Consider the following 21669-nt stretch of genomic DNA (forward strand, 5'->3'; position numbering starts at 1 on the left):
GGTGCTGTGGACCATCAGCAGCAGAACTGTACTCAACCACAATCTGTAGCCTTATGGCCCAGCATATGCCCCACTCGACCATTAACACCAAGCCAGGGTAATTCTAAACTGTAGTTCAATGAAAAGTGCAGATAGACATGCCAGGAGCAATACCAGACATAATGAAAAATTAGTGGCCAAGGTGACAAAGCTACAAATCAGAACTTCTCGCATATAAGCAGCAATAATAGGCAGAGCTAAGCAATTCCACAACCAACGGATCAAATCTAAACTCTCAATACTGCCACATCCAGTCACGAATGGTGGTGAACAATTGAACGATTCGCTGAAGGAGGAGGTTCCACAAATATTCCCATCCAAAATGATAGGGGAGTCAGGCCAGCATCCAAACTGAGCAAGACAAAAGATAAGGCTGATGCATTTCAGAGATCTCCAGCATTACAGCTGCCAGTCTTCAGCCAATTCCATCCATTCCACGTGCTAAAGGCACTGGATACTGCAAAGGCTTTGGGCCCTGACAATATTCCAGTGATAGTACAGAAAACATGTGCTCTGAACTTTGCATGTCACTAACCAAGCTGTTCCATTACAGCTATAACACTGGCATTCACCTGGCAATGTGGAAAATTGCCACAGTATGCTCTGTACACAAATCCAACCTGACCAATTACCACCTCCTCAGTCTTCTCTTGATCATCAGTAAACTGTTGGAAGGAGTCATCAACAGTGCTATCAGGCGACACTTGTTTAACAATAATCTGCTCCAGGATGTTCAGTTTGCATTCTGTCAGGATCATTTAGTTCCTCACCTCATTACACCTTTGATTCATACATATACAAAACAGCTGAATGTTAAGAAATGAGGTGAGAGTGACTGCCCTTGACAACAAAGCAGCATTTGACTGAGTGTGGCATCAAGGAGCCTGAGCAAAACTGGAATCAAGGGAAAACCCTCCGCAGGTTGGAATCATACCAGGCACAAAGGAAGATGGATTTTGGTTGTTAGAAGTCAATCATCTCAGTTCCAGGACATCACTGCAGGAGTTCCTCAGGGTAGTGTCCTAAATCTAAACACCTTCAGCTGCCTCATCAATGGCCTTCCTCCATCATATGCACTGGCCATGCTAAATTCTCCCTCAGTGTACCTGAACAGGCACTGGAGTGTGGCGACTAAGGGATTTTCACGGTAACTTCATTGCAGTATTAATGTAAGCCAACTTGTGACACTAATAAATAAACTTTACTTATATGAGGTAATCCACTTCGGTAGCAATAATAGGAAGGCAAATTATTATTTGAGAGGTGGATACTCACCGAGACCTTGTGTCCTCGTGCATCAGTCCCTGAAAGTGCGCAGATACAGCAAAGCAGTAAAGAAGGCAAATGGTATGTTGGCGTTCATCGCGAAGGAATGCGAGTATAAAACTATGGATGTTTTACTGTTATTGTATAGGACGTTGGTGAGGCCACACGTGGAGTATCGTGTGCAGTTTTGGTGTCCTGAGGAAGGATGCCCTTGCTATAGAGGGAGTATAGCGAAAGTTTACCAAGCTGATTCCTGGGTGGCAGGTCTGTCAGATGAAGAGAGACTAAGTCGGTTAGGATTATATTGACTGGAATGTGGAAGAGTGAGAGGGGATCTTATAGAAACTTAGAAAATTCTAACAGGATTAGACAGGTAGATTCAGAAAGAACGTTCCCAATGGTGCAGGAATCCAAAACAAGGGAATCATTGTTTGAGGATAAAGGGTAAATCTTTTCGGACTGAAATGAAGAGAAATTTCTTTACCCAGAAAGTGGTGAATCTGTGGAATTCACTACCACAGAATGTAGTTGAGGCCAAAATATTTTGTGATTTCAAAAAGAGATTAGATATAGCTCTTGGGTCTAAAGAGATCAAGGGATATTGGGAGGAAGGGGCGGAGTGGGGGGGGTGGGGCAGGGAGCGGTGTGGAGACAGGATCAGAATATTGATGATCAGCCATGATCAAAATGAAGGGCAGAGCAGGCTCGAAGGGCCAAATGGCCTACTCCTGCTTCTATTTTCCATGTTTCTATAAGATTAGATGTAGGGATGTTCACTGATGATTGCACAATGTTCAGCACCATTCAAGACTCCTCAGATACAGAAGCAGTCCATGTCTAAATCCAATGTGACCTGGACAACGTCCAGACTTGGGTTGACAAGTGCCAAGTAAAATTCACTCCACACAAGTGTCGGACAATGGCCATCTCCAACAAGAGAAAATCTAACCACTGCCCTTCGACATTCAATGTCACTACTAACGCAGAATCCCCCAATAACAACATCTTGGGGGTTACCATTGACCAGAAACTGAACTGGACTAGCGATATAATTGTGGCTACAAGAGGTCATTTGCTCGGATTCCTGCAGTAACTCACCTCTTGGCTCCCCAAAGCCTGTCCACCATCTACAAGGCACAAGTCAGGACTCTAATGGAATACGTTCCACTTGCCTGGATGAGTACAGCTCCAATAACACTCAAAAAGCTCAATACCATCCAGGATAAAGCAACCCGCTTGATTGGCACCCCTTCCACAAACATTCACTCCCCCCACCAGCAATGGACAGTGGTAGCAATGTGTACCATCTTCAAGATGCACTGCAGGAACTCAATTATCCTCTTTAAACTGCACCTTGCAAACACACGACCGCTACCATCTAGAAGGACATGGGCAGCAGGTAAATGGGAACACCTGGAAGTTCCTCATCAAGTCACACACTATCCTGACTTGGAAATATATCACCATTCCTACACTATCGCTGGGTCAAAATGCTGGAACTCCCTCCCTAACAGCTGGGTCAAAATGCTGGAACTCCCTCCCTACTTACACCACAGGAACTGCAGCAGTTCAAGAAGTGGAGATGCCGGCGTTGGACTGGGGTAAACACAGTAAGAAGTTTAACAACACCAGGTTAAAATCCAACAGGTTTATTTGGTAGCAAATGCCACTAGCTTTCGGAGCGCTGCCCCTTCGTCAGGTGGAGTGGAGAAATGCTTTTGTGAGCATTTCTCCACTCCACCTGATGAAGGGGCAGCGCTCTGAAAGCTAGTGGCATTTGCTACCAAATAAACCTGTTGGACTTTAACCTGGTGTTGTTAAACTTCTTACGCAGTTCCAGAAAGCAGCTCATTGCCACCTTTTCAAGAGTAATTAGGAATGGACTATAAATGCTGGCAACACCCACATCCCAGAAATTAATATAAATAAAATGTTACATTTTAAACTTGAAATTTCACCAATTACATAACTTGTACTAATATAACCAGCTAACCCGACTTCTATTGAGTTAAACTGAAATAAAAGCCTCCAGAGATGGTTTACAGAAGAGGCCAAGTGTTAATGATGTGTATCTCATCTTCAAAATGGACAGGGAATCATGAGGGACAAAAGTAATGTAAAGCAAACATAACAAGTAGTGTTTATGAATGATTAGGGCAGGAAAGGTGACAAGAAGCAAAGCAGCAGTAACATTTTAAAAGACTTTTAATTTCTGCAAATAATTCTGAAGTACATATTTTAATACAATATTTAATACAACAAGCTATTCATAACATCTTGGAAAAATTATTGGTATATTATTGGCATATCTTCAACTTACGAATTGAACTTAACAACTCATGGTGTACAACCTTCTCCAGAATCTGACAGCTTTAAAGGGTTAAACCAATTGCACCACGCATTGAAACTTTGAGCTAATTTGAAGTTGTTTTAGTGCAAATGTAAAAGTCGTCTCCTTAAACTGAGAGCATTATAAGGCTGCTGTACCAAACCTTTTTTAAGTTCATATTTGGTTACCACTCAATTGTTTTAAGTGCTGGATTCTATTTTTTTTAACTGTTCCTTGTGATTCAACATTGGAGTTTTGTTTTCTTTAAAAATTAGTGATTTATCTTGCAAAACAGGCAAAGATAACCACGTTTCCTTTTTCCTGCATTGTAACTTTATAAAGTCTTTGAGTGAACTTGAAACTGACCTGCAGTCATTGTATGATCGTTCCTTGTGCTTTGGAACATCACGATCAGCATTAAAAGATTAAAATTTCCATTTTATGTGCGTTACCTTAACACAATATGCCTTTAAACAACTCTGACCTTTCTGATCATCAAAATATCCTGTAATGATAACAACAACAGCAGGGTGCACACTAGGCAAAAAAGCCACCCAAAAGACATTTGAATTGAAGAGTGCAAGATAGTGTCAAACTGTGAAAAGTGTAGTGGATTCAATCTACATTACACTAAACTTCCCCAATGGCTCAGCAAGTTTATCCTGAGAGCAACACAACACAGCTCAGGATTCCTATCTGCGATCCCAGCAGAGATCGGAATACTACAAAATGCCTCAGCTCCCCTAACTGAGGGGAGAGGAAAATAAGAGTTCCCAATTCTTTTTGTTTTCCAACTTCCCCTGCTACAAGTGCATCTCAATCTCAGCTGATGTCCTTGACAGCTGAATAATCTGCTGCCATTCACCAAGAATCACACAACAAAAATCATGTGAGTGAGATACAGTCTTCAGAGCAACCAGCAACTTTACTTCAGCAAGGAGGAAAAGCCTTCAGGATAGGAGATGAGAGGAAGCTGGCAAGAAGTTTTGGGGGGGGGGGGGGGGGGGGAAGAGAAATGGGTGTGTTGGGGGGGGGGGAGAATGGGTGTGTTGGGGGGGGGGAATGGGTGTGTTGGGGAAGGGGGGGGGGGGAGAGGGAATGGGTGTGTTGGCGGGGGGGGGGAGAAATGGGTGTGTTGGGCGGGGGGGGAATGGGTGTGTTGGGGAGGGGGGGGGAAGAGAAACACAATTATGCAAATAGATCTAAAACACAAAAGAAATCAAATAGTCCATTTCACAGACTTATTAACCCTTTATGAACACAATGAGTCAAAACAATGTTATTTATTTGATATTACAGAATTCCATTGCAATATATTCTTGAATAAAGAAACTGCAAACATGTGCAGGTGTCATAAGCACTTTACAAATTTATACATAAAGCACTGGTTTATAGGGACAGCAACTTTGAAAAAAACTTACCTGCTTTTCCTCTCAATCAGAATGGCCAAATAGGAAGCAGGCAAAGCAGCACCAAATCCTGCGGACCATATGTAGAATTTCCCCAGAAGTTTCCTACATTTGGTGAAAATCAAAACACAACACTTAAACCAGCTTTATCAGCAATGTTAGATATTCTACCTTGACTCATCTGCAATACCAATTAGCAGAATTGAATAAAAATTAAGGAGAACTACATATGCAAGCTCCTATGTCGCTGCAACTGGAAGTTCACCAAAAACCTCCACTGGTTGGGACTCATTATTTCTTGCACTCCAACCCATCCTTAATGCTAAAATAAAGTTTATTTATTAGTCACAAGTAGGCTTACATTAATGCTGCAATGAAGTTACTGTGAAAATCCCCTAGTTGCCACACTCCAGCGCCTGTTTGGATACACTGAGGTAGAATTTAGCATGGCCAATGCACCTAACCAGCACATCTTTCAGACTGTGGGAGGAAACTGGGGCACCCGGAGGAAACCCACGCAGACACGGGGAGAACGTACAGACTCCGCACAGACAGTGACCCAAGCCGGGAATTGAACTTGGGTCCCTGATACTATGAGGCAGCAATGCTAACCACTGTATCACCATGCTACCCCAATATGACTCACTAAAATATACCAAAAACGCATCACATGCAACTTGATTGTAGGTCCATTCATGTAATTCCATGAGTGAGAAAGCATTGTTCACTAGAATTTTACAGCAACTCATACAAAACCATTGTATTCCATATTCTATTCTGCAATTAGCATCAAAATATAGGAAAAATCAAGGTGGAAAACAAACTATTCTTCGAAGTAATCCAGTTATTTTTTAATTACTCATTTTTAATTGGCCTAAATATTTTTCCTAACCTTATGAACACTTCTCAATTCTTGAGAATAGTCATTCATACTATGGTAATGGTTCCAAGGAAACTGGGAGTCTTTCTGCAACTCGCTCAAGGGATCATTCTTCACTAACAAACCTGGACAATAGTCATCGGCAGACTATATTGCCATAAAGGCCTAGTGGCCAGCCTGATTCTATCTCCTGATCCTGCTGATATTTGCTATCAAGTTCAGACATAAAAAAATGACCACAAGGTACAAAAGTGCATCAAGCACTCATTGAGCTAACGTATTGCAGCTTAAATCAGCACCTTTGGTGAGAGGGAAAAGAGGGAGGGCAGTGTGGAGAAAGACTTTTAAAAAAGTCTAATCTCCATGTTAGCTGAAGGCTCGCTTCATTTAAATGTATTATTCGCAAGCTGCGTAACAGAACAACTACACCTCTCTAAGTAAACTGAACTTAGAAAAAGTCGGGCACACGTTTTAGTTCACAATAACAATTGTCGGAGGGTACGTGCTGTTTAAAAAAAAGCAGAACGCATAATGGTAACTTGGTATCCCTTCAAGACCATGAGGTCAAATTGCGGTGCTTTCCCCAAGGTCAATTAGAGACAATTACTCAGCCAGATTTTAAGATCAATTAGATGTCAGAATATACTTGCTTTAAGAAGCATAACACTGAACCTTTCACATGTCACAAATAAACACAAACTATATTACAGAAAAATGCAACTTGCAATGTAGACTATACCTGTGTGCCCCTGCACTTCACTGACGACCGCAGCCCTAACTTTAGCAACCACGTCACAATAAAGGAGGCATGACTTAAAGCATTTTATTTACCAACAACAACTGAGTCAATGGAAGCATTGCTACAGAAGAGAAAAATGAAAAAATATTCTCTAGGAATAGATTACCTATGTTATCAATCATGAGAGACAGCATGCATGTGTAAGCAAGGCAGAGAAAGAGAGAGAGGCAGAGCATGAGAGAGAGGTAGGTAGGCAGAGAGAATGCACACAAGGGGGAGAGAAAGAGCGCGCACAAGAGCAAGAGAAGGGAAAGAAGGCAAAGAAAGCATACACATGTGGTGGGCAGGGGTGGAGAAGGGAGAGCATGTGCCACTGGGATTGGGGCAGGGCAAGTGTGGGCCACGGATCAAGGGTCAGGGCAAGGCTCGTGCAGTCCAGAAGAGGGGATGGCACAGTGTGGATTCAGCCCTCAAGAGGGGCTGGGATGGTGAAAAAGAGGAGGGCAGGGGGACAAGGCAGAACCACTAGGGCAGAGGGGTACTCATGTAGGCACACCATGCATGCAGGCACGCCAGGGGGTGGGGTAGGTGGGGGACAGGGTTTTATTACATCAACATTGATATTTGAGCCAGTGATTTTAATTTCTCTTCTATCTCATTTTTCTTTCTAAAATCAGACTTACTACAAATGGTTAAATTTCAACTAAATGGCCAACATATAATCAAGACATCACATTTGTAAGCAGTGTGGTATTTGGTACCTTTTCTTACATTCAGAACATTGGGGAAAAACTGAGATAATCAGAAGTACTGGTAATATCTAAATACCAGTCACTCCCCTTGTATTTTTACACTTGAGTAAGCCAAAACCAACAAACACAGCCACTGAAATCAAAATTAACTTCACATGTTTAGTTTGAACGGCATTGTTTCTAATTTCAAAGGTGGCAGAGAATGTAGGTCATGAAAGTTAAATAGCAATCAGCCTAGTGAAATGCTCACACAAAACAGTCCATTTATCACATTTCCGACAAATTTGAGAGGCGCTATTTGTCGCCTATTGTCAAATTAGAGCCTTAAATGCTGCAATTCCCTATAATTGATTGAATATGTGAAGGTATAGTCAAGCACCTGAATAAAGCTTGCGACAATTTCAATACAGATCTAAAAAAATCAATGCTACTTGTAAGTTAGTAAATCCCTCACCTGAGGATACAGAAAAACATAATATAGAAGCCACCATTTGCAGTAAGGAATGATGTCGACTGGAGAATCTCTGGAAGCAGTTTGTGAATGTAGTAGTCTAACTTCCGCCGTCGAAGAATGGCTGCAATCTAAAACAAACATAGTATGATTTATATTTTAAAAATTGACAGAAGTTGAGAATAAGGTGCATCCAATATTGCTATATCCAATTGCTTTATTGATACATTGTTTGGCCTTCACAGTTGTACATCTTCCTGGTTTGCAAAGTTTTATCCCTATCTGTAACAAAGATGTTTATAAAAACATGTCAAAAACAAATGAAAAATAGTTCAATCTAAAAATATAACTGGTGCCTTGCTGTTAATCTCCCAAAGTTAAGGGTCTGTGTTGTAGTTTGTGAACAAAAGATTAAAGCCAGCAGTATGCTTGAGCAATCAGCATTGACTGACTTGTTAGAGCAATTCAACCAGCCAAAAAACCCAAATCCAAGTTATAGAATCATAGAAACCCTAGTGCAGAAGGAGGCCATTCGGCCCATCGAGTCTGCACCGACCACAATCCCACCCAGACCCTACCCCCATATCCCTACATATTTACCCTCTAATCCCTCAAACCTACACATCTCAGGATTCTAAGGGGCAATTTTTTTTTGGCAAGTTCAGAAGAAATGTTTTGTAAATTAAATAAGTCTTAAAATAACTATTTTTGGTAAGTTACACAAGAATGGACAAGCAATAGCCCATCCACTTCGACACACATGATTGCACTTTAGCCATGTAGAAGGACAAGGGCAGCAGATACATGGGAACACCACCACCTGCAAGTTCTCCTGCAAGTCACACACCATCCTCACTTGGAACTTGAATCACTTTTGCTTCACTGTCCCTGGGTCAAACACAGGATCGCCCTTCCTAACAACATTGTGGGTATACCTACACATGGACTGCAGCAGTGGTTAGCACTGCTGCCTCTCAGTGCCAGGGATCCAGGTTCAATTCTGGCCTTCGCTCACTGTCTGTATGGTGTTTGCACGTTCTCCCCATGTCTGCGTGGGTTTCCTCCTACCCTCCAAAGATGTGCGGATTAGGTGCATCGGACATGCTAAATTGCCCCTTAGTGTCAGGGGGATTAGTAGGCTAAATATGTGGGGTTACAGGGATCGGGCCTGGGTTGGATTGTTGTTGGCGCAGGCTCGATGGACCAAATGGCCTCCTTCTGCACTGTAGAGATTCTATGGAAAGGTACCTTTCTAAAAGCAGTTCAGATAGCAGCTCACCACCACATTCTCAAGGACAGTTAGGGATGGGCAATATATGCTGGCCTAGCCAACAAAGTCCACATCCTGTGAAAGAAGAAAGTGAAAAAAGGAACCACTCAATACTGGAGACTTAAACAAAATGAATCACCTGGCAGTGCTCATATAAACCCAAATGCCTGGTTGCAAATGTTACAAAGGGATTTGAGCTATTAAAAATATTGATTCTGCAAGAATATTAATGCCTCATTTGACTGAGCTTTTATCTGCTCATCTACGATAATAAAAAAAACTAACAACGTTAAAGGATTCATATGATCATACATATTAAGCGGGATTCTCCGATGACACCTATGGCCACCCCCACTGCCAGTGAGAATGGAGAATCCGGCACTCAGCCAAAACTCCATTCACTGCAGGGCCACCAGAGAATCCCAATCGCAGACGAAGTCTGAGGTTTTCGACGATAGAATCTTTCCCACAACATACTTCTGTTCTAGCTCTGCTGAGGTTAGGACACTGCAAGTTACACAGTTTTCATCCTTCCATTGGAACCAGAAGCTAAAAGTTGAGGAAAAAATGATGGAAGAAAAACAACCTAAAGAGACTCCTCACTTAAAAATACTGTCACTTTATTAACGATTCTTTGTTCCTTTATGTTATCCTAATGCTTTAATATACAATATATGCCATGATATAATGTCATAGTCATTACTGCACAGAAGACGACCAATTGGCCCATCAAATCCATACCAACTCTCCGTAACTAACCAGTCAGTCCCATTCCCCTTGCTTTCTCCACATAGCAAAGTTTATTTCCCTCAAGTGTCTATTCAATTTACTTCTGAATCAATTGGTCTACTACCCTCACAGGTGAGTTCAAGATTATTTCCGCTCTGCATAAAAGACCTTCCTCTCATCGATATTATGTACTTGGATTTCCAAAAGGCATCATTGTTGTTTGTGAGGCCTTGTGTGCAAACTGACTGCTCATTTGCCTACAAAACAACAATGTGTACATATCATAAATAGTTCATTGGCTGCAAAATGCTTTTGGTGATCTTAAGGACATGAAAGATGCTATTTAAACAATTCTTTTAAGAATTTGAAAAAGAGAAATGTCAAAGGATATAGGAAAAGGGTAGGTATCTGGAACTAATTTGATGGCTGGTCAGAATGAAATATAGAAATGCAGTAATAATGGGGTAGTCCTTAGTTTAGGGACGTTCATATTATGTTTCCTTCCATGCCCCAGTGTCAAAGATTTAATGGTGTGAATACAAATGATTTTGAAGATGGAATGGGAAAAGTCAATTGTGGTTTATAATGCAAGTCATGACATAGGAAGGATTAGAATGAATATTTGACAGAGATCTGGTGCAGCTCAAATGGATCAAATCGCCACCTCCTGTGCTGTGCTAGAAGTTACGAACAGGAGTTCTACAAAGTAGAGTTTCTCCCATCCTCATATCCAACTTTCCTCCGGGTGCTCCGGTTTCCTCCCACAGTCTGAAAGGCGTGCCGGTTAGGTGCATTGGCCATGCTAAATTCTCCTTCACTGTACCCGAACAGGCGCCGGAGGGTGGCGACTAGGGAATTTTCACAGTAACTTCATTGCAGTATTAAAGTAAGCATTGTGAAGCTAATAAACAAAATTTAACTCAACTGTAGTTTGTGCATTGTCGAGGCACAATTTCTGCCTCAGCTGAAGGGAGCTAATTGTGCACAGAATGAGGAACAAATGTGGCATTTTTCTAATCTAAATGGCATAATAACTCATTGTTCTGAGCTTCTCAGGGCAACCTGGCAATGTATTTTGCTGTCCATGTGATTTTCCTCACAAGACTCCTATGACATTAGAATTTTGAGTGATATAGGACATCTTTCCTGTAACAGAACTGCAAAATAGTTACCAACAAAATGACTGAGATATTGGCTTTCCCTCCAACCCTCAATGAAATTTTTAATGATGTTACATTTTATTATTGATTATATACTGCATTGACCAGGTTGACTATTAACAGAGGCACTTGATATTAAAACAGAATTTTTTTTAAAGCATAATTATTCAAATTTACTTTTCAGGATACATAAGAACATCAGAATACGAGCAGGAATCGGCTATTCAGCCTCTTTAGCCTACAACATTCAATTTGACCCACATTTTTAATTCCTCTTTGGCCGTGGGTAGTTGCCAGAGGACTGGAGAACAGTTAAGAACATCAGAACTAAGAGCAGGAGTAGGCCATCTGGCCCCTCGAGCCTGCTCCACCATTCAATAAGATCAAGGCTGATCTTTGCGTGGACTCAGCTTCACTTACACACCTGCTCACCATAACCCTTAATTCCTTTACTGTTCAAAAATTTATCTATCCTTGCCTTAAAAACATTCAATGAGGTCGCCTCAACTGCTTCACTGGGCAGGGAATTCCACAGATTCACAACCCTTTGGGTGAAGAAGTTCCACCTCAACTCAGTCCTAAATCTGCTCCCCCTTATTTTGAGGCTATGCCCCCTAGTTCTAGTTTCACCTGCCAGTGGAAACAACTTCCCTGCTTCTATCTTATTTGTTCCCTTCATAATCTTATATGTTTCTATAAGATATCCCCTCATTCTTCTGAATTCCAATGAGTATAGCCCCAGTCTACTCAGTCTCTCCTCACAAGTCAACCCTCTCAATTCCAGAATCAACCTAGTGAATCTCCTCTGCTTCCGCTCCAGTGTCAGCATGTCCTTTCTCAAGTAAGGAGACCAAAACTGCACACAGTACTCGAGGTGGCCTCATCAGCACCTTATACAGCTGCAACATTAGCTCCCTGTTTTTTAAACTCCATCCCTCTAGCAATGAAGGACAAAATTCTATTGTCTTAATTACCTGCTGCACCTGCATACCAATGTTTTGAGATTCATGCACAAGGACACCCAGGTTCCTCTGCACAGCAGCATGCTGCAATTTTTTAACCAAAGAAGTAGAAAGGGTCGAGAGCTTCAAGTTTTTAGGTATCCAGATCACCTGTCGTGGTCCCCCCATGCCAACACTATAGTTAGGAAAGCCCACCAACGCCTTTACTTTCTCAGAAGACTAAGGAAATTTGGCATGTCAATTAACTCTCACCAACTTTTACAGATACACCAGAGAAAGCATTCTTACTGGTTACATCACAGCTTGGTATGGCTCCTGCTCTGCCCAATAGCGCAAGGAACTACAAAAGGTCGTGAATGTAGCCCAATCCATCACGCAAACAAGCCTCCCATCCATTGACTCTGTCTACACTTCCCGCTGCCTCGGCAAAGCAGCCAGCATAATTAAAGACCCCACGCACCCTGGACATTCTCTCTTCCACCTTCTTCCATCGGGAAAAAGATACAAAAGTCGGAGGTCACGTACCAACCGACTCAAGAACAGCTTCTTCCCTGCTGGGACTTTTAAATGGGCTCATCTTGCATTAAATTGATCTTTTTCTACACCATAGCTATGACTGTAACACTACATTCTGCACTCTCTCGGTTCCTTCTCTATGAACAGTATGCTTTGTCTATATAGCACACAAGAAACAATACTTTTCACTGTATGTTAATACATGACAATAATGAATCAAATCAAATTTAATTAATAGTCCATTTTGCTGTTATTCCTCCCAAAATGGATGACCTCACATTCACCAACATTGTATTCCATCTGCCAGACCTTTGCCCACTCATTTAGACTATCTATATCCCTTTGCAGACTTTCAGCGTCCTCTGCACACTTTGCTCTGCCATTCATCTTAGTAAGAAGTCTCACAACACCAGGTTAAAGTCCAACAGGTTTATTTGGTAGCAAAAGCCACTAGCTTTCGGTGCGCTGCTCCTCCATCAGGCAAGTGGGAGTTCTCCCACATGGAAGACTTGTAAAAAAGGTAAATGCATATGGGGTACAGGATAATTTAATAAAGTGGATTCAAAATTGTCGGAGTTGTAGGAGACAGAAGGTAATGTCAGAAGGCTGTTTTAGTGACTGGAAGCCAGTGTTCAATGGCAGACTACAGGGATCAATGCTAGGTCCCCTATTATTCGTCATTTAGATAAATGGCATAGATGACAACGTGGGGGGTAAGATTAGAAAGTTTGCAGATATCACAAAGATTGGCCAGGTGGTTAACAGTGAGGTTGGGTGCCTTGGGCCACAGGAAGGTACAGACAGGATGGTCAAATGGGCAGATAAGTGGCAGATGGAATTTAACCCTGAAAAGTGTGAGGTGATACACTTTGGGAGGAGTAATTTGACAAGGAAGTATTCAATGAATGGCATGATACTACGAAGTTGGAGGAAAAATGGACCTTGGCATGTTTGTCCATAGGTCTCTGAAGGCAGAAGGACATGTTAGTGGGGTGGAGAAAATGGTATATGGGACGTTTGCCTTTATCGATCGAAGCATAGGTTACAACAACAGGGAGGTCATGTTGGAGTTGTATAGAACTTTGGTGAGGCCACAGCTGGAGTACTGCGTGCAGTCTAGTCACCACATTATAGGAAGAATGTGATTGCACTCGAGGGGGTGCAGAGTAGATTCACCAGGATGTTGCCTGGGATGGGACATTTAAGTTATGAAGAGAGTTTGGATCAATTTGAGTTGTTTTTGATACAGCAGAGGAGACTGAGGGGTGACCTAATTGAGGTATACAAGATTGAGGGGCACGGACAGGATGAATTGGGAGCCACTGTTCCCCTCTCCCACTAAGCAACTGTCCTTTTACCAGACTCCAGACTTTTATGCTGGAGAGAAAACTCCCATGTCATGGACAATATTTATTCTTCAATCAAAATCAATAAAAAGACAGGTTTTCTGATGATGTCTCTCATTTTTGTTCCTGGGATCTTTTTGGTGGTGTTTTCCTTCTCTATAGCATTGACTAAAGTCCTTTGCGACACCCGAGATTGTCAAGGGCACTATATAAATGGAAGTTATTTCTTTTACTTCAGGAATTGAATAAACTATAACTGTAAACTTTCCCAACACAATAAGTTTCTTGTTCTCGTTCTAACTAGGATATTCCAACCATTTTGATTAACAGATAGGTTGATTCCCATCTCCATCGTAGATTTACTCATGATTTCATCAATTAGGCAAGATAGCAAAATGGTCATGAACCTACCTAGCACAGCAACTGTCAGCAGTTCTAATTTATATTGCCAATTTGACCCCATTGTGTTCCCCCCTCCCCCATCTATAGTCCTAAAATCATTACTTACTGAAAGTGCAGTAGTCTCAGCTACACAGAACTCCTCCTAAACACAAACTAGCTGAACTGACAATTGTTGTAAGTGCATTGTCAGCACGCACCTTTCTACAGTATGAACTGAATGGCAATTCTACCAGTAGGAGCAACAAAACTTCTGCAGCAACTGCTTGCCACTCACTACACCCCAACAAGAAAGGTACAAAGCCCTGGATATATGGGTATATGTTCAGCTACGTGGTCTATAGGTAATGTTTTCCAGCCACTGTTGTTTGAAGCCTCAGAACTTCCACATTAGCTGTTTGACTAATGATTATTATCTGCAATGGTCAAGGAATCAGTGGAATGAAAGAACAGATATTCTGGTAAACATCACCTCCTGACTTCCCAAAGCCTCTCCATATCCTACAAGGCACAAATCATGAGTGCAGTGTAATTACTGTCAACCTGCCTGGATGGATGCAGCTGTGTCTTGACACCATCCAGTCCACCTGATCAGAATGTCATCCACTATCCTAAGCATCCACTCCCTCCAATACTTGTTTCGTTGCAGACTTCTGTGGTATATCCTGCACAAAGACTTTATTGGCTGCATCTCCCCAAACCCTGGAAGGTCAATCGCAGCATATGTATGGATATATCAGCACCTGCAAATTCCCCTGAAAGAGACACATCATCCTGCTTTGGAAATAAATTGCTCTTCTTTTAATCATCACTGGTTCAAAATCTTGGAAATCTCTACCTAACAGATCGCACCTTGACCGCACAGGCTGCAGCAGTTCAAAAAGGGACCCCACCACTACCTTCAAGGGCAGCAAGGGAAGGGCAATAAATATCAGCCTTGCCAACACCCACATCCTGAAAAATGAATTTTTAAAAAAAGAGCCAATACAAGAACCAAGAAACAGATTGAATCCTGAAGCATTTAATACAAGATGTGCAGGTTAGGTTGATTGGCCACACTAAATTGCCTCTTAGTGTCAGGGGATTGGCAGGGTAAATACATGGGGTTATGGGGATAGGGTCTGGATAGGATTGTTGTCGGTGCAGGCTTGAAGGGCCGAATGGCCTCCATCTGCACTGTAGGGATTCTATGAGAAAGTTAGCTGGAAAATAATGGCCTGCATTATTTAAACGTCATTTTGAATTAATCTGTACACTTGTTTGCTAAAAAATGATGCCAGGTACAATATTCCAAAAAATGATGCCAGGTACAATATTCCAAAAAATGATGCCAGGTACAATATTCCAAAAAATGATGCCAGGTACAATATTCCATTAAAGGCTCCAAAGGATCCTCTACTGGATTCACTGTCATTAACAGTGAACCACAAATGACCCAGCTTAGAATACTGAAACACCCAAAATAGAAGCAGACTAAAAATAAAGCACTGTTTAAGCACTGAAACATAAAACAGTAACACTATTGACACTTTGCATAAGTAACATGCTCATACACTGCAAAAGTGCTTACATTATTAGGAATAAGCAAAGTTGCGATTGTTTTAACTATTAACTGCCAAAACAAAATAGCCCACAAATAAACAACTACTACACAACAGTGCATTTCCCAGTGTCCACGATCCTTACATATTTACTGTTCGCGTTACTTTCACAGAAAACAGCAATATTACAGAAAACAGTACACATCCAGTTACGTATCCTCTTTCCACCTGCTAACGCCAGCTTTGGATTAAATACTTAAGAAGCAATGAACAGCTTCACAGAACAAAAAGAGTACTATATATAGGAACAAGATTATATTGGCTAATCTTCAATGAACAGGTTGTACAGCACTAGTAAAAGGTCATCTCTCCTACGGCAATGTTATTGCTACCAGCTATTCACGCAATACATTGCTCTGAACCAAGTATGAAATATTTGTCGCGGTTTAATTTTTCGAAATCGGCGCTTTCTTTTTTTCAACCGACAGGCCAGTTTGTACTGTGGGTTCAGTGGAGAGCTGGGAGAGTTTGTTAAAATATACAAGTGGGGCCGGGTATTTTTTTTAATATATAAAATAAGCTTCCCAGTCCTTTCCCACCACCTCCGGGATGTGTTTCCTTTTACAGCGACCAGGCCTCCCCCGCAGCCTTCCGCCCGCTCCCTCGCACAGTGCAGCCGTACTCACGATGTACAGGGGCGCATAGATTTTCAGCGACTCTTGGAAAGCTCCGACAGTGACTTGGAAGGCGGACATGGTGCAGGAGGTGCTCCATGTGTGCCCAATCTCATAGCAGCCGTGCGGGATACTCTTACTGAAGGCAGCCATAGTGATGACGGGGCCGCCAACGCTACGGCGAGCAGGGCAAAGGTCAGCTCCGCTGGCGGGGGTTACTCCCGGTCAAAAGGGAGAGCTGAGGCTGGAAGATTGAGCTGCCTGGGGGTGGATAGTGGCAGCATGGAAACCAAGTTGGCTGAGTGACAGGAAACAGTAGTAGCGAAATATCTTTTTTTTCAGACTAGATGAAGATATACTGGGAATTCCCAGGAATTCCCTCTTTCAATTTAACCAATAGCCCTCGATTTCCTCTCTTTCCATTTGCCTTCTTTTACCCACTGTTGCCTTTTCTGTTTGAATGTCGTTTCTCTCTAATTTAATTGGATTTCTCAATGTCTTTAATCATTCTGTATGTTCTCACATCCATGCATTTCTCTAAAATCTCTGTGCATTTATCCTTCATTTATATAACTTCTTCATTTCCTTCTATCAAATCTCTGTAGTTTCCTTATTTCTCATTTCATCTATTCTATAGTTTGTTTTCCCTCTATAATCTCCCACCCCCGTATTTTTTGATATAATTGTTCTGTACTTGTCTAACATAGACATTCAAAGACTATTTCCTCGGGTGGATGGAGCTATTACAAGGGGGCATAACTATAGGGTTCGTGGTGGGAGATACAGGAAGGATATCAGAGGTAGGTTCTTTACGCAGAGAGTGGTTGGGGTGTGGAATGGACTGCCTGCAGTGATAGTGGAGTCAGACACTTTAGGAACATTTAAGCGGTTATTGGATAGGCACATGGAGCACACCAGGATGATAGGGAGTGGGATAGCTTGATCTTGGTTTCAGATAAAGCTCGGCACAACATCGTGGGCCAAAGGGCCTGTTCTGTGCTGTACTGTTCTATGTTCTATAGTAAGAAGTCTCACAACACCAGGTTAAAGTCCAACAGGTTTATCATGCCCAGTCTTCGCTGGAGCTGAGTCAGAAATTCGTGGAGTTGTATTTTACTAATGGGGATGTGGTTAGTGCTGACAAAGCCACATTTATTGCACAGGAGGAAACATTGCCCTAAGGCAATGTTGAACTTTCGTTATATGAATAGACTGGAGACACTGCTCGTTCTCCTTGGAGTAAAAGAGAAAGGAGGTAGGATAGAGGTATTCAAAATCATGAGAGGTCTGGACAGAGTAGATAGGGAGAAACAGTTCCCATTGACGGAAAGATAGAGGATTGGCAAAGGAAGCAATGACAACATAAAGAAAAACATTTTAAACAGCAAATGATTAGGGTCCAGAATGCACTGCCTGAGGGTATTGTAGTGGCAAATTCAATTGAGGCCTTCAAAAGCAAATTAGACAGTTGTCTGAAAATAAAAGAATTGTAGAGCTACATGGAAATGACAGTTGTGGGACTAGCTGATTTGCTCTTACAGAGAGCTAGAATAGGCACAATGGGCCAGATAGACTCCTTCCATGCTGTAAGCACTTTATGATGTGGAGATGCTGGCACTGGACTGGGGTAAACACAGTAAGAAATCTCACAGCACCAGGTTAAAGTCCAACAGGTTTATTTGGTAGCACAAGCCACTAGCTTTCGGAGAAGGAGCAGTGCTCTGAAAGCTAGTGGCTTGTGCTACCAAATAAACCTGCTGGACTTTAACCTGGTGTTGTGAGACTTCTTACTAAGCACTCTAAGCCAGATATCTCCATAGGTGACAACAAAAAGGTAAAGAAAAGAACAACAAGACAAATATAGTTTAACAAATGCTTAGGATAGAAGCAATAGCTGAAATAATCCTTTTAAAAATTCTATATTCATTGATCCAGGCACGCTATTAAACTTGCCTGATTTTTCAGGCATGAAAATATTTTCAAGCCCGCAAAGAATTCAGCCTCAGTTATGAGCATTGTCTGAAAACATGGGAAACCAAAATGTATAAAGTAGAAGGAAATAAGAAACTGAAAATGTAATGATCTCACCTGAAAGATGGTTTTCCTTTCAATAAATATATTTTATTCTTAAAATTTAAAGAAGCTCATTACATAAGAGTTCAGATTTGACATTACAAAGTGTTGTACAGTTTGCTTTTGCTCAGTACAGTACATGGCATTCTGAGATGCCTTCCTATACCTACAATTACATGTCATATTTACAATATACATTTCATGTCAAACATTCTCTGGTGCATACAGCCTGAGGGATTTTACATGGATTCCATCCCTTTAGTGTACTATGTCATGTCTGACAATCCGTTAGAGTTCTTTGAGGAGGTAACAAGGAAGTTAGATAAAGGAGAACCAATGGACATGATTTATTTAGATTTCCAGATCTTTGACAAGATGCATATAGGAGACTGTTAAATAAGTTAAGTGCCCATGGTGTTAAGGGTAAGATCCTGGCATGGATAGAGGATTGGCTGACTGGCAGAAGGCAGAGAGTGGGAATAAAGGGGTCTTTTTCAGGATGGCAGCCACTGACCAGTGGTGTGCCTCAGGAGTCAGTGCTGGGACCACAACTTTTGGCGGCACGGTAGCACAGTGGTTAGCACTGCTGCTTCACAGCTCCAGGGACCTGGGTTCGATTCCCAGTTTGGGTCACTGTCTGTGTGGAGTTTGCACATTCTCCTCGTGTCTGCGTGGGTTTCCTCTGGGTGCTCCGGTTTCCTCCCACAGTCCAAAGATGTGCGGGTTAGGTTGATTGGCCATGCTAAAAATTGCCCTTAGTGTCCTGAGATGCATAGGTTAGAGGGATTAGTAGGTAAATATGTAGGGATATGGGAGTACGGCCTGGGTGGGATTGTGGTCGGTGCAGACTCGATGGGCCGAATGGCCTCTTTCTGTACTGTAGGGTTTCTATGATTTCTATGATTTTCACAATATACATTAACGATTTGGAGGAAGGAACTGAAGGCACTGTTGCTAAGTTTGCAGATGATACAGAGATATGTGGAGGGACAGGTAGTATTGAGGAAGCAGGTGCTCTGCGGAAGGACTTGGACAGGTTAGGAGAGTGGGCAAAGAAGTGGCAGATGGAATACAATGTGGAAAAGTGTGAAGTTATGCACTTTGGAAGGAGGAATGGAGGCATAGACTATTTTCGAAATGGGAAAATGCTTAGGAAATCAGAAACACAAGAGAGTCCTTGTTCAAGATTCTCTTAAGGTTAACGTGCAGGTTCAGTCGCAGTTAGAAAGGCAAAGGCGATGTTAGCATTCATGTCAAGAGGGCTAGAATATAAGAGCAGGGGTGTACTTCTGAGGCTGTATAAGGCTCTGGTCAGATCCCATTTTGAGTATTGTGAGCAGTTTTGGGCCCCATATCTAAGGAAGGATGTGCTGGCCTTGGAACCAGAGGAGGTTCACAAGAATGATCCCTGGAATGAAGAGCTTGTCGTATGAGGAACAGTTGAGGAATCTGGATCTATACTCATTGGAGGTTAGAAGGATGAGGGGGAACCTTATTGAAATTTACAGGATACTGCAAGGCCTGGATAGAGTGGACGTGGAGAGGATGTTTCTATTAGTAGGAAAAACTAGAACCAGAGGCCACAACCTCAGGCAAAAGGGATGATCCTTTAAAACAGAGATGAAGAGGAATTTCTTCAGCCAAAAAGTGGTGAATCTGTGGAACTCTTTGCCACAGAAGGCTGTGAAGGCCAGGTCATTGAGTGTCTTTAAGACAGAGATAGATAGGTTCTTGATTAATAAGGGGATCAGGGGTTATGGAGAAAAGGCAGGAGAATGGGGATGAGAAAAATATCAGCCATGATTGAATGGCGGAGTAGACTCAAATGGGCCGAGTGGCCTAATTCTGCTCCTATGTCTTATGGTCTTATGGTCTATGGCAGAAGCCCCTTACACTGTGGTCTTTCCCGATTGAGCCTTTGCAGCAGCTTCCCCCAGGCATTCCTCAGTATGTGTTAATAGTCTTGGATCTGAGAATATGCCAGCCCACAACACTCAATCATGGCCAACTCAATGCATTGGAAGACCAACAAGTTTTGGGCAGACCTAAGAGTGTCTTACACTGAGCTGATGGCCCTCCAGCAGCAACTGATATTTGCCACAATGTGTGTCCCTTTGAAAAGCTGGTAGAGCTCAGTCCTGCGGGATGGAGCTGCTTAAGTTGGACCTTGACAAAAACTGCTGCACCTCTTTCCAGGGATTAATTGCAAAGGTACATTCCAGTAGAAGGTGGACAATGGCTCTACTCCACCACAGCTATCTCAAACGTAACATAAGGTAAAGCTGACTCTCTCAATCTACATGAAGAATCTCACAGGGAGAGCCTTTCTCACTATCAATCAAGCTGACATCTTGGCGTTTGTTTGAAAGCTGTGGTGAATGAGGCATTCTGCCAAATGATTTTGACATTTTACTCAATGAACCATCCAACAAAGTTTATCATCCCTTTGACCCGCATGACCTTGACAATGATGTGGCAGACTGTTGTCTGATGTAGTTGTGGTCAACACATCTTTCTGCACAAGCTTCTAACAACTCACTTCTGTCTAGGTATCAGATTAGAATATATGTGGTCCTAATAGATTGGTACCCCTGCCACTAGACTCAATATCCACCCCCACCTGTGGCAACAGGGGAGGTGCAGACATAGTGGTTATGTTACTGTCACTAGTAATCCAAAGACTAAGGCTAATGTTCTGGAATGAAAAGTCTAATGTTGGCCATGAAACAATTGTCGTAAAAACCCATTCACTCATGCCCTTAAGAGTGCACTTATTACACTCACGTCCCACGAATGAGTTAAAAAAAGCCAGAATGTGCTTTCCAGAAAATGCATTGTAGTTACTCGCCAAGCTTACTTTGGCAGCATTGTCTAGTTTCATGATCTCTACCACCAGAAAGTTGAACACAATATCAATACCAACACAAAATTCCTTGTCCAAATCACACCCTGTAACATTCAAGAGCAAAATTCTGCAGGTATTTGAAATTTGAAATAATGCTGGAAATACTCAGCAGGTAATTCAGCTGAACACTAGATAAAGGAAAATGTAAAGTGAAATACGGAGAAATGAGGGGTGAAAACTGTTAACGTTTAAAAAGGGAAGTGCAGATAAATGAAATAATGGAAATACA

General features: G+C 42.0%; 1 protein-coding gene across 2 annotated transcripts in view; it reads right to left on the reverse strand.

The window, feature by feature from the left end:
* Positions 1-16642, reverse strand: part of tmem135 (transmembrane protein 135) — a 406938-nt gene extending 390296 nt beyond the window's left edge. For both annotated transcript variants that reach the window (XM_078221876.1, XM_078221875.1), the window contains exons 1-3: positions 16475-16642; positions 7869-7996; positions 5056-5148 (exon numbers count right to left, since the gene is read on the reverse strand). In XM_078221876.1, coding sequence (XP_078078002.1) covers positions 5056-5148; positions 7869-7996; positions 16475-16615 — 362 coding nt within the window. In that variant the 5' untranslated portion in view covers positions 16616-16642. The remainder of the gene's footprint in view (positions 1-5055; positions 5149-7868; positions 7997-16474) is intronic.
* Positions 16643-21669: the final 5027 nt, after the last annotated feature.

Source organism: Mustelus asterias, chromosome 10, assembly GCF_964213995.1.
Source record: "Mustelus asterias chromosome 10, sMusAst1.hap1.1, whole genome shotgun sequence".
Taxonomy (NCBI): domain Eukaryota; kingdom Metazoa; phylum Chordata; class Chondrichthyes; order Carcharhiniformes; family Triakidae; genus Mustelus; species Mustelus asterias.